Genomic DNA, 13,202 nt, shown 5'->3' with positions numbered 1-13,202 from the left:
AAGATCATGTCAACGTATCACATGAACCCTCTTCCTCTGTCGCTGAATCCGCAATGGAAGTTCTGGAAGAACTAGAATCGGTAGAATCATCATCAGAAGAGGCTCTGAGAAGGCCAGTCGCGTAGTTTTACTTGTTTACTTCAGGGTCTACCTTATGGCTTCCAAAAGGATAATCCGTATCTGGACATGAACCCGAAAGATGCCTTTGAAAAGGGAATGGAATATCTAAAAGTTTACGATACCATAAACGCTACCTTGATGCTTGAAGCTGCTTTGAACATGAATCGCCAGAACGCATAGGTAACGTACGCCTTTCAATATGCTTTTGGGGATATTGGAAAATAATAATCTCGATCTAATCCTACAGGCTTGGCTGCAGCTGGGACTGGCGCAAGCCAAGAACTTGTACATTTATGACGCTCTCAGATCTTTTAAAAAGTAGGGTTTGAGATTTGTATTTAATGAGTCAACATTACCATATCTACTACAAAATATACATGCTTGATATCAGAGTTGGATCAATTACAATATTTTAATTCAATTACAATTACAATTACCCAATGCTAAAAATATCAAAATACAATTACAATTACTTTTAAACAGGTAATTGATTCAGTAAAGAGGTGTTCTTTGACAACCGTAGCGACGTAATTAGCAGTAATCTCAAGCTATTCATGTTTCATTCCTGATATGTAGAATACCCTTTAATTAAAAAAAAACTGGAACGTATTCGAATTATTCCTTATCATGAGTACCGAAAGCTACAAGCACAGAAAAATGTTTCAAGCTACTGTTAAGAACCAAACGTTTGAGCGACTAACAGCGAATAGGCTACAGGACAGTCAATGAAATGTAATCAAACGATTAGGCTATACTCAAGAGCTGAGTGAGGTTAATGAAATGTAATTGGGAAGGCGTCAGCGATAAGGATGATAACGATACGGTGCGTGAGATTAAAATAAATGCAAAAAGAAAGAACCTCCTGATAACTAAGAATTACAATATTTTGGTTCGCATTTACATTTACGCTTGCTCGGAAACTGTTAGATTGGAGGCAAGATTGGGATGACATCTCTACAAATGCGTGATCAAGTTTGATCAAGCCTTGGTTGGAAACTTGAATTTTATTTGCTATTATTGCAACAAGCCTTGGTAGTGGTGAGGGATTGAAAAAAACTGTGACGGTGGTGTAGGAAATGGTACAGCACAGGTTTCAGAAGAGTTGATTTGCTGTTCATCCATTTTTGAAATATTAAGATTTAGTTTAGCCCACTGGTTCTCTAACTTTTTTAGACACGCCCCCCTTTATGACAGCGAATATTCCGTGCCCCCTTATCATCATAGCGCACAAGGAAACCAGAAAGTTAGCAATCTTTACATGGTATGGAAGGTTATGACTGTTGATGACAGAATTCTTCAATACGAAATTCAGACTATGCACCGAGCAATAACCATGAAACGGAGGTGAATCGGGCCAAGCACGGAACAGATTTCATTTCACTAGAGCGTCCCGCCCCGTTCAGATGCTTTCACGCCACCAAAGGGGGCGCGCCCCCAGTTTGAGAACCACCGGTTTAGCCTATATTGTAATTCATTACGTTTTCTGCTGCTACTGAAGTATGGGAAACAGTTTGGCGTGACTGAATTATCTAGTTATAATGCAGCACACATAGAACAACGATGTAAATAGGCTAATTATTACATGTGGTGACTGTTTACTAAGGCCTTAAGGCCCCTTCTCGTCATCCTGGTTCGTACCAGATTTTCACTTGTGCGACGAATAAATGACCGATTGTGATTGTCAGGTTTCCATGAAAATGTAATTGAGATTGTAATTGAGCAAATTTTGATCAAATTACAATTACAATTACAATTGCACAAAATAGAAATGCTTCAATTACAATTAAATTACATAAAAAAAATGTAATTCATTACAATTGATTACAAATTACAATTGATCCAACTCTGCTTGATATTACATCGTACTATTCATCGTATAATGGTTCCCACATCAATCTCAGCATATTCTCGTCTCTCTGTGGGCTGCATCTTGTCATTGTATATGTATATTATCATGACATGCGTCTTTCCGTATATTCTGACTGTAACCTTGTAAGCCTTGTGCTTTAAATTTTGCGGAGTTTGATTGCAGGCAACATACATGTCTTCTGTGTTTCTCAATGTTTTTAAGATGTATAAAATTGTAGATGCATGTGTCACGTATTCGCCATACAGTTGCCATACAGATGGTTATTGCCTGATAAGTTAGAATTTTCGCTTGAGTAAATCAGTGATTCTTTGCTAATGGTTTTTAGTGAATTGTTCGATAGTAATATGTTACCTTTATTTTGCAGGTGCTATCATTTTGACCCAAACATGACGGAATCACTGCTTGCAGCGGCGTCAGTTATGCAAAATCATGACAAGGAAGTCACATGCAGGGCATTGGTAGATTGGGTAAAAGTTCATCCGAAATACAAGCATTTGAAGGCGGATAACGAGACTAGAATTGAACTGGCATCTAGCAGCGCGTCTGATGGGAATTATTATGTGGATTGGTAAGAACGTCCTAATAGCTGGTTATGCATTAGGACAGTGGTTGTCAACCTTGGTTAATCTGCGGTTCTGTAATAATTAGTGTTAGAGGTACTCTCAAGCGTTCAATATCACTAATTGTGACAATTACCTTGTCAACTGAAGCAACTGAATTAAGATAATATGAAGCAAACAGGTATCCAGTCGAGTAAACGTTTGAAAATTTTTCAAATTTAACAAGGTAAGCATTCATTTTTTATGGTTAAGTACATATGTACCTGCCTATAATACAAGAATCGGATCAGCCTCCTTGTGTTGATGAACTTGCACATATAATGTCAATTAGCCGGAATAAGCTCGACTTTCGCTCGTCTTATGATAACAACTCCATGTGAATAAAATATAAAGTTTTATTTACACAGCAGATTACAGCGTGATGTGATGGCACCAAGCCACGCATGCACAACAAACGAGAAAGATATCTCATGTCCATTCGCCTTACAAATGCATACTCGTCTAATGAGGATTGCGATCTCTCGCTGTGCAGTGTACTTTTGGTTATCTCTAATTGACAGCACACCAGCAAACTGAGACGTGAGATTCTGGCACATGCAGAAGTCAATGTCTCTAATATCGCGTCGCTTCTTCTAATTACTCGTGTTCGATCAACGTGTTGCTAATTTTCTCACATGAACAGCAGCATGTAAACGGAAATACCTTGTGGATTATTTCTCAATTGCACAATTCACCAGCTAGTTCAGGCCGGCATTACTGCCGGTGCCTATGAGACCGAGTATACGGTCTCTCAATCTGGTATCCACCTCAGCCTAATTCCGATGTAGCAGTCTTTGATCATTGTCTTTCGTCTGAGCCTTTTTTGTAAAGACACTGAGCGCAGTGACGTAGGGGAGGAGGAACCCAGGTAAACGTATGTCACTTCTGGAATCCGAGAATCGAACTGGGGCCTCCACCGTCAAATGTCGGTTGGACGCCAACTCCCCACATACACGGTAGCATTTGTTAAGGGGATGACTGAAAAAAAAGGTAATCATCAATGGAGCAGTGATATTTAGGTTCTGGCCTTAGACCTTTTTATATAGTCACCACGATCAGAATCTGTGGCTGAATACGCGAACATTAACATGATGTAGGTTGACGAACTATATTTCTCTTTTTAGTCATCAGCTATCCAAATCTTGGACTTATGCTTCTTGAAGTGAAAGGGGAACTACATTTCCCTCGCAGAGGTGCCGCGAGGTCAAAAAGGTGTACCACTGTACTAGGATGTTGGCCTATATGTGTATGTGTATTGTGCAGTGTGCAGGGGAACTTATGCAGAGCCACTGGATGAAATATCATCCCTTGGAGCATTACGGGTCTCGAACCTCTTTTTTGTTCTAAAGTGATGCATTTATTATAAAAAGTGTGGTCATTTGCACTCAGTTTCTGCACGTTGTCCCATCTTCTGTTCTTGCGGGTATTTATTTAATTTGGTATGAATGTTTGCCAAGAGTATTTCCGCGGGATTTGAATTCTTTAGAAAATGCTCATTTGTGGGAAAATTCGCCAACCACTCAACCAGAGCTGGTCTTAAGTTGTCATCCTTGGTGATCCAGTAGAAATAGAAGTATAGCATGTAGCAAATATGTAAGTATTCTAGGTATATATTTACGTAGAAACCTGAACTCATCAGGTAAAACTAGTCTGCAAAACCTACTCTAGTACTCTGAAAACGTGGAAGTACTTCATTACTGACCACCTCTGCTTGAAACTGTCGATATTATCCAGAACGAAATCTGGCTCGAAATACTGCAAAACTATCTGGTAATACCATGCACGTGGAAGTTGGCTGTCAACGTTGAATACACTGCGCAAGTACAATCGGTTTGAAAAGATGTCGATACAAAGTGTGCCGGTTATCCCTATCCGGTCTTATCTTGCCAGAACTTGCTTTTCAGACATCACAAAGGACTCATTTTCATTGCAGTCGCCTGTTCAAAGAAACTGAAGGCCTGCTAGTTCAAGCATTACGATTGAATGAGGAAAATCCAGATCGTGATGTGCTGAGTGCTCTAGGGATGCTGTACAACTTGGGCAGTGAGCACGACAAGGCAATTGACTGCATCCAGGTATGAAGATAAAAAAATTATTTATGTTATGCTCAGGGCTGTGCTGTGCAGTGGGCGGTGGAGTCGGAGTTTGGCTTATTTTTGCTTGATGGAGTCAGAGTCGCGAAGACTGTAGTGGTTTGAGTCGGAGTTGTGGAAATAATATTGACTGGAGTCGGAGTTTGTGAAAATGACCCTGACTTCGATTCCGACTCCAAAACTTCTTTATCATGAAAACAAAGGCTTTCAAGGGCTTTTCAAAGGTATCTTTAAATTATCAACAACAACAACTATAATAGGATTTTTATGTAGCCTACCATCAATCACTGTTATTAGTAAAGGTGCAGATCCGGGGTGGCCAAACCGCGGCCTGCAGGCCAAATGTGGCCCGCGAGAAGGTTTTGTGTGGCCTGAGAGGTTACTCTCGAAATTAGTTATAACATCAGGTAAAATTGCAAGGCCAACCAAAATTTGATAAGCCTGACCGCGAAATTTGATGATGACTAAAACATAAGTTTCGACGCATTGGCGTAACCAGAGGCCAGCCACAATTATCGCAGAACTTCGTATATGACCATTGACCATGACCATAAACTAGATTATTCCGTAGTAGATTTATTTGATTTGAAATTTTTCTTAGCACTTAACATGATTTATTGTCACATTTCTTCCATTTAGTATTGGAGCCCCCTCCTGGAAATTATGAATACGTGTAATTTACAAAATTAAGTCTAACTTTACTCGCAATTAGAAGATGACATGTCGTCCAACATGCGACTTCGCTTGTGCGCTCGAAACGAGATCAGAGGCGATAAAACATTTGCACAAAATGATAGGCATGTTCACCGAAACCGTCGATATTGCTATGTCTAAATGACAAATAATCCTGTCCTTACGAAATCAGCCTATTGCTGTATAGAGGCTACCACCAATATATGCAAGTAATATAATAATTGATCGAATCCATTCATTACCTTTGAAAAATTTCGTGCTTTGCGCGACCAGGGCACGACTGCACTATACACACTGTAAAGTTGCACACGGATTTGTCATGACATAATTGTTATCAATTTTGAAGTGTAGTAATATAAGTCTGACAATGTTACCTAATTTCTGTTCGTTCGGACGGACGACTGAAGATAAGGTTATCAATATTAAAGTTGCCCGCGCAATGGTTTGTAAATCTCACGTGACCCTTCGGTCGGAAAGGTTGGCCACCCCTGATATAGATAAAATTCAACAATATTTGCAAATTGCAACTCGGCTGCATAAAGGAAGAAAAAAGAAATATGCATCTTCGCGATGCAGTCACAAAATGCAATTTTTGGAATTATACCATGATATTGTGAGTATTACGACAGAGTAAATATATCATCTGGTTGTAAAATTGATGTAAATATAACCAAACGCTAATTCCCCCTTGGCAAAATTAAATATATTTGTTGTGTAGCTTAGCTGCTTAGGTCGAACAAATGATTAAGAAAGGCTGCAAGTCCTTGAATACTTTACTAAGGGCATGTAGACTAGACATATGCTATTTGACTACCTCCTAAATTTCGAATTAGTAGTGAGTGTGTGAGTGCTCGTAATCAGTATTAGTTGCTAACTCGTACACAAGAGCAAAACTCCGATTGTTTTATCTACATTTTAATTATATAGGACATACATATTATGTTATTAGAGAGTCCTTGTAATAAAAACTTTTCATACTTTTATGTTAATTGCATAGTGAATAATTCGAGCTGTGCCACAATGAATCAATTTTGTATGCCATCGTTAATCATATGTTTGCAATTTGCATATAATTAATGGTTATATGATAGTCATTTAACCGTCACTTTGGCATATAATTTTTGAAGTAAATTGGTAATACTGTTGGAGTCGGAGTCGGTCCATTGAAAATGTGTGGAGTCGGAGTAGGAGTCGGTGGTAAAATTTACCGACTCCACGGCCCTGGTTATGCTATAGTACAGTGGTTCTCAACCGCCGGTCCGCGAAGTGCATTGCAATTTAATATACCCTAATTTCAAGATGCAATATGTTGAAGGATTGTCCAATGTCCATTGATAAAATAAACAAAACATCAAATTTTATACAGATTCAGAACTTCGGCTAGAAACATGTTCGATTTGACTTGAAGTTACAGCCGTGCCATTTGACGACATGCGAGCGACAAGTACAAGCTGACTCACTAAACCGCATGGTTTGCGCGATCATTCGTTTTCGATTAATTCATTTTTCGCGGGACCGTATCCACCACATCCCAAACCCCGCAATTGGAACGGGGCCGAGCCCTCAATTATTACGTGAAGGAACGTAAATTATTGAGTGTATTTTTAAACTTTATCCAACTTTCTTCACATTATTCCGCGCCTTGCGCGATTGTTGTTGACCGAAAACTTCGATACATATATGTCTAATTGTCCATAAGCGCCTAAATGGCTGTCGCCGAATCTCGCTGTCCTGACAATCGGTACCCCACAGGACAAATTATTTACGAGTGAATAGATAGCAATTTGGAATTGTGAGAGTCTCTTGGTTTAATACGCTGGGGCGATTTCAATATCTGTTCACTATATGAGAGACAATTGGTCACGAAATATTGACATGTATCCGAGTAAATTATTCCAATAGGCCAACCTGAATATGTTTAACTAATAATTACGTTTAAATTTTCCAAGACAACACCTCACTCAGCTCTACCGGAAAATCTGATAATTCTGATAGGATAAAAAATTTATAGCAATAAATATTCAATCAGAAAATATAGAAAATTTTCGCGCTTGGTGCGATTAGGTTACATAAACTCTCTGGATACACTGAGCAAAATGAATCTGCTCACTACTCACAAGTCCTGGTGAAAAAATCCATGAAACTATGGGGTATTGGGGGCGAAACCCCCATAAGTTTGATTTATCACCCTGTGGATGACCCAAGACCAACGTTTCTTTGGGGGTTAGCTGAAGAAGTACTTTTCTGGCCCTGATTTTGTGGATGGCCAGATATAGCTGTTGTCGGGTGTTTTCGTGCGACGCATTCTATTTGTAGTAGCGAGCAGTGTTGGGATGACTCGAGTCACCTTTTTCGTATGACTTGACTTGACTCGACTCGAGTCACTTTGCAAAAATGACTTGACTTGACTCGACGCTTCAGAAATGCAGATTGACTCGTCATTCGAAGCAAAATTTACGAGTCAATTTCAAGTCATAAGTAATCGAAGTCGACTAAATCGCTGTATCCTGTATTAGTTCGTATTCCTAACCAATCACTCAATGATTTTTTCAATGATTTGATTTTACCAAGCCTCCATTGTTATATCACAAATAAATTGATCGCAAACGCAGTGGCGATGGCTAACATCTTACGTTGTCGTAAACTTTGCTCACCTTAGCCTCACTTTTATAACCTACTTGTATGATTTAAATCGAACGAATATTGTTGATACGTTTATAATTGTATATCATGGATATGTAGGTATAGGTAGGTAGGGTATTGCACCATATCACTTTTTTAACCTTCTTTAGGCTTCGTGTGTTATCCTGTATTTTGACTGATAATTATTATAGACCAGTGGTTCCCAACCTTTTTGTCTTCATTCCCCACTTCAGATTTAATCCGAGCCTTCATTCCCCAATAGGATCGTAATAGCACTTTGTCAGCCCCGCCAAAAAACGTTGATCTTGGGCCCCCACAAAGGGATAAACCCAACTTCTGGGGCACTTCGCGCCCCAGACCCCCCTCAGACCTGCTGAGCTTGTATTCTTTTTTCCCGCTACTTAGCAGCTACATTGGGTCTATTTTAGTACGTCGCCTTACTTCGACTAAAAGCGCGAAGCGCAAAAAATTTAAATAATTCTTGTTTGAATCGGTAAATATGACGGGAATTGCATATCTTTTGGGAGAACATCTTCGGGCGGACCCGTTGGTATATTGACGTCATTACATTATGCTATTTTCGTGACCTCCTATATCTGTTATGTCAAAAGATATTTTCTTGGGGGAAGGGTACCCAATAATCAGATAGTCGGCAATATTGAATCGCGCACTTGGCGCGAAATTTTTTTGAATAAGTGGCATAAATTTCCAAAACAAATGCTTTAATTTATGTTAATTGACGAAATAATTTTGGGCCTCTTCGAGCTCGCCCCGGGGTGCGGCAGTTACGGTCCTGTTCCCCACTACCCAGCACTTTTGTCATCTCAGAGCAGCTATCTGTTGGTTTGACTACACAAGACACACAACAACACCAGTACGCAAGACAATCGCCTATAACTGAAAGATAGAACGTATTGGGAACCGATACCAGTATCGCTCAAAATTTCGCGAAAACGTTATTTGCCGTCAAACTAATCGTGCTGGATGCGTTTGTGACGCCATTATTGACCATGCAGAGTTAATAATGAGGTTTTGTGGACAACGCGAAATATAATCTTCGATACATACATTCCAGAGCAGTTAACTGGTAACGGCAATTGCACATGTGTCTCCGTGGATATGTAGACTGGCCTGTATATAATTTTGAACAAATGCGTCTATTCCCCACAAGAAACCATTGAATTCCCAACCAGTGGGGAATTCCCCACCGTTTGGGAACCATTGTTATAGACTGAGGCTATACCGCATGAGTAGTTTATCAGTTCTACGTGTGCGTGAGCGATACAGCGCCCTTTTGCGCGTATAATCAATTCTTTATTCGTTACTCGATCACGAATAGATGGGGACTTCATCTGTATTTGAAACAGTTAGCAAAATGCAATTACTTTGAATCATGTCTCGAACTTTGAAAATTCAACTTGACTTGATTACTGACTTGACTCTTGACTTGACTTGACTCGAGTCACTTTTGAAAATCATGTGACTTAGCTTGACTCGAGTCAAAATGTGCAAAGACTCGAGATGACTTGTGACTCGAAGGTAGTGACTTGATCCCAACACTGGAAGTGAGTAGCCAGAGCAGCTAGCCTACGTCTGTGTGTGGCAGTGGGCAATGACCAAGGTAGCACGACAAGATGCTTGGTTCGCCTCCGGAACACTTCTTCTCTCGATATTGTCGAAGAGAATAATATAATTTGAGTTAGCGTGGTCGATTAAATCCACGGCCTTCGGTGCGAAAGACTGTAAACGACTCTCGGCAGTAGCACGTTTTTCTGGGCAAGGCAATTCTACATCGACTCGGCAGACTAGATCACTACCGTAAAATCACATGGATACCATCATTAACAAAATTATTTACGGTCAAAACCCTCCAAATTTCACTCTCTAGCACTATATCCTTGCAATAAAACGTTTGTATACTTTACATTAGGCCGATTTCAATTTTTTAAAGTCCAACGGTCCGCCAAATTTTTTTCGAAATTTTACCGGTCCGCGAGATCAAAAAGATTGAGAACCACTGCTATAGTACATAATCAACATCATGTTCATTTTATTGGAAATTTCAAAATTTCATCAATTACATATCAGCATATGGATTGTGGCCTAAAATCATGTAAGTGATACAATGGAAGAGTATGTACATATTGTACATTGCACACTCGATGAGAAGTCTTTCGAGCAATATCAAAAATGGGATATTGATGAAGAGGTGTGTTTCAAATCTTGTAGCATTGCCCACAGCCGTATCAGCCTAATTCTGTTGTATATTATTTGCCTAATGAAAGCTGGTATATTTCCTCATGGCAGCGACGTGTTTTTTTCGGGTTAATTGGTTCCCAATAAATGGCAATCTCTTTAAGATGGCTCTCTCGGTAAATCAAGAGGATCCGGTCATGTGGAACAAACTCGGCGAAACATATAAAAGATGTCGAAACAATGCACAGGTAACTTGATTCGTAATGATGTTTTGAACCAAATTCTTATGATGTCACTTGCTTTCAGGCGGCTCATGCTTTCAAGAAAGCTTTGGAACTTCACCCGAATTACATAGAAGCAATGTACAATCTTGGGTGGTCTTGTACATATCTGAAATGTTATCGGTATGTTGGCAATTAACCATCTAGTTATACCAGAGGTGACCAAACTGTGCCCACAGGCCTCCTGGGGGTTGGATACTAGCCGTTGCTCTTGGATCCCCTAAAGGGCGATCGACCCAACTCCTGGGAGACTTTGTCCTGCGTCTTCTATCGGTTATTTCATCACTAACCTTTATGCAAACAATTGCACTCACCTTGTCTATAACTAAGCGTTATATATCGTAGTGTCCTATATGGTGTGGACACAAGCAAATCGTGCGGCTCAGCGAAATTGTTAACATCACACTTTCCCTTTGGCTAAAGGCAATTTGACGGTAATTTTGGACAGGATTACCGAGCGCGCAAAATTTGATGAAACAGGTATCAATCGAAAGCTACCGCGGTACTGATTGCGAAAATATACATTTTATTCTGCTTGTGGTCCTGGAAACCCCCAGAATCGGCCTCGAATGTTGCATTGTTTCGGAGATTGTTATTGTGACGCTACCATGCCGTCTGAGCAGCTCAGGAGCAAGTGCGCACGGGAGTGAGAGTGAATGCTCAATAGGTTGCTCAATAATGGTCAATACGCTTGAGGTTGGCGCTGCTCCCCACCTGCACCCAGGCGACAAGTAGAAGTGTCTCTAAAATACATGGCTACACCATTATCAAATATTATATTAATTCTTGCATTCACTCAGCACTCACTCGTGGCTGTGATTAAGTGGAAGTTGGAAATAGAACTGATGAGAGAGAGAGAGAGTCTTCATTTTCATCCAACCAAAATACATATAAGACGGCAATGATGGTGGTACAGAACTACACATGAGCACAGTATTCGCTATCAGATAGGAATGGTCAAACCGACCGTGAAGGTCGATACAGCCCGGAGCCCACCGATCCGTTACGGTTTTGAAAATCAATTATCTGATTCATGCCATTTCCTCATGCTGTACCACAAACCTAATTGCATTTCTTCCTTTCCTACAGGCAGGCCATGGTACATCATCTGACCGCCATGAGTTTGCAACGTAAATACGGAAAAATTCTTCATGCAATCGCTGGAGAAAAGATACCTCACTCTACAATATGGGCGGGTGTGATATGGATGGGGCCTAAAGTCGGTGATCCCCAAGTGGAGAGTGCCGCGGAACGGTTTGATTTCGAGGAGATGTATCGAATTGTTGTTTTGGACCCGTCATGGGTCATGAGAAGCCAGTGATGCTCTTGTAAGGACTCCGACAGAATGTTACTATTTTCTGTTGCCGAGGAATTTTCATGTGCGAATGCAAACTCAGTTTGACATAGTATATGAGCTTGTTGTATCGATGTAGCTGGACGTATCATAAGCCAGTGGTTCTCGATCTTTTCGACCTCGCGGACCGGTAAAATTTCGAAAAATATTTGGCGGACCGGGGGACTTTAAAAAATTGAAATCGGCCCAATGTAAAGTATACAAACGTTTTATTGCAAGGATATAGTGCTAGAGAGTGAAATTCGGAGGGTTTTGACCGTAAATAATTATGTTCATGATGGTATCCATGTGATTTTACATTAGTGATCTAGTCTGCCGAGTCGATGTAGAATTGCCTTGCTCAGAAAAACGTGCTACCGTCGAGAGTCGTTTACAGTCTTTCGCACCGAAGGCCGTGGATTTAATCGACCACGCTAACTCTAATAATATTATTCTCTTCGACAATATCGAGGGAAGAAGTGTTCCGGAGACGTACCAAGCATCTTGTCGTGCTACCTTGGTCATTGCCCACTGCCACACACAGACGTAGGCTAGCTGCTCTGGCTACTCGCTATACCAGTGTTGGGATCAAGTCACTGCCTTCGAGTCACAAGTCTTCTCGAGTCATTGCACATTTTTACTCGAGTCGAGCCAATTAACATGATTTTCAAAAGTGACTCGAGTCAAGTCAAGTCACTCGATTTTTGGTGGTGACTCGAGTCAAGTCGAGTCAAGTCAAGTCAAGAGTCAAGTCCGTAATCAAGTCAAGTCAAGTCAAGAGTAAAGTCAGTAATCAAGTCGAGTTGAATTTTCAAAGTCCGAGACATGATTCAAAGTCATTGCATTTTGCTAACTGTTTTAAATACAGATGAAGTCCCCATCTATTCGTGATCGAGGAACGAATAAAGAAGTGATTATACGCACAAAAGGGCGCTGTATCGCTCACGCACACGTAGAACTGATAAACTACTCAAGCGGTATAGCCTCAGTCTATAATAATTATCAGTCAAAATACAGGATAATACACGTAGCCTAAAGAAAGTTAAAAGTTGATATGGTGCAATACCCTATACCTACCTACATATCCATGATATACAATTATAAACATATTAACAATATTCGTTCGATTTGAATCATACAAATAGGTTATAAAGGTGAGGCTAAGGTAAGTAATGTTTACGACAACGTAGGCTGTTAGCTATCGTCACTGCGTTTGCGATCAATTTATTTGTGATATATGGAGGCTTGGTAAAATCAAATCATTGCAAAGTCATTGAGTGATTGGTTAGCAATACGAACTTATACAGGATATAGCGATTTAGTCGACATCGATTAGTGAGTCAGCTTGTACTTGTCGCTCGAATGTCGTCAAAT

General features: G+C 40.2%; 1 protein-coding gene across 1 annotated transcript; it reads left to right on the top strand.

Moving 5' to 3' along the window:
* The first annotated feature begins 233 nt into the window (after positions 1 to 233).
* LOC145456236 (peroxisomal targeting signal 1 receptor-like) lies at positions 234 to 12,214 on the top strand. The gene is made up of 7 exons (XM_080334314.1): positions 234 to 300; positions 368 to 438; positions 2,355 to 2,558; positions 4,523 to 4,664; positions 10,379 to 10,462; positions 10,521 to 10,618; positions 11,585 to 12,214. The coding sequence occupies exons 3-7, from the start codon at positions 2,377 to 2,379 to the stop codon at positions 11,814 to 11,816; spliced, it is 738 nt and encodes a 245-aa protein (XP_080190440.1). The 5' UTR covers positions 234 to 300; positions 368 to 438; positions 2,355 to 2,376; the 3' UTR covers positions 11,817 to 12,214.
* The last annotated feature ends 988 nt before the right edge of the window (positions 12,215 to 13,202 follow it).

The sequence above is a fragment of the Botryllus schlosseri genome, chromosome 14 (assembly GCF_051294905.1).
Source record: "Botryllus schlosseri isolate E-star chromosome 14, Bs_hap1, whole genome shotgun sequence".
NCBI classification, from domain to species: Eukaryota; Metazoa; Chordata; class Ascidiacea; order Stolidobranchia; family Styelidae; genus Botryllus; species Botryllus schlosseri.
The sequence above is the reverse complement of the archived record's forward strand: the minus strand, read 5'-3'. Positions and strand labels throughout refer to the sequence as shown.

Coding starts and splice junctions, on each gene's coding strand:
- LOC145456236 (XM_080334314.1), top strand. CDS start 2,377: ATGACGGAATCACTGCTTGCAGCGGCGTCAGTTATGCAAAATCATGAC. Junction 2,559..4,522: donor GGGAATTATTATGTGGATTG/GTAAGAACGTCC, acceptor TTTTCATTGCAG/TCGCCTGTTCAAAGAAACTG. Junction 4,665..10,378: donor AGGCAATTGACTGCATCCAG/GTATGAAGATAA, acceptor AATCTCTTTAAG/ATGGCTCTCTCGGTAAATCA.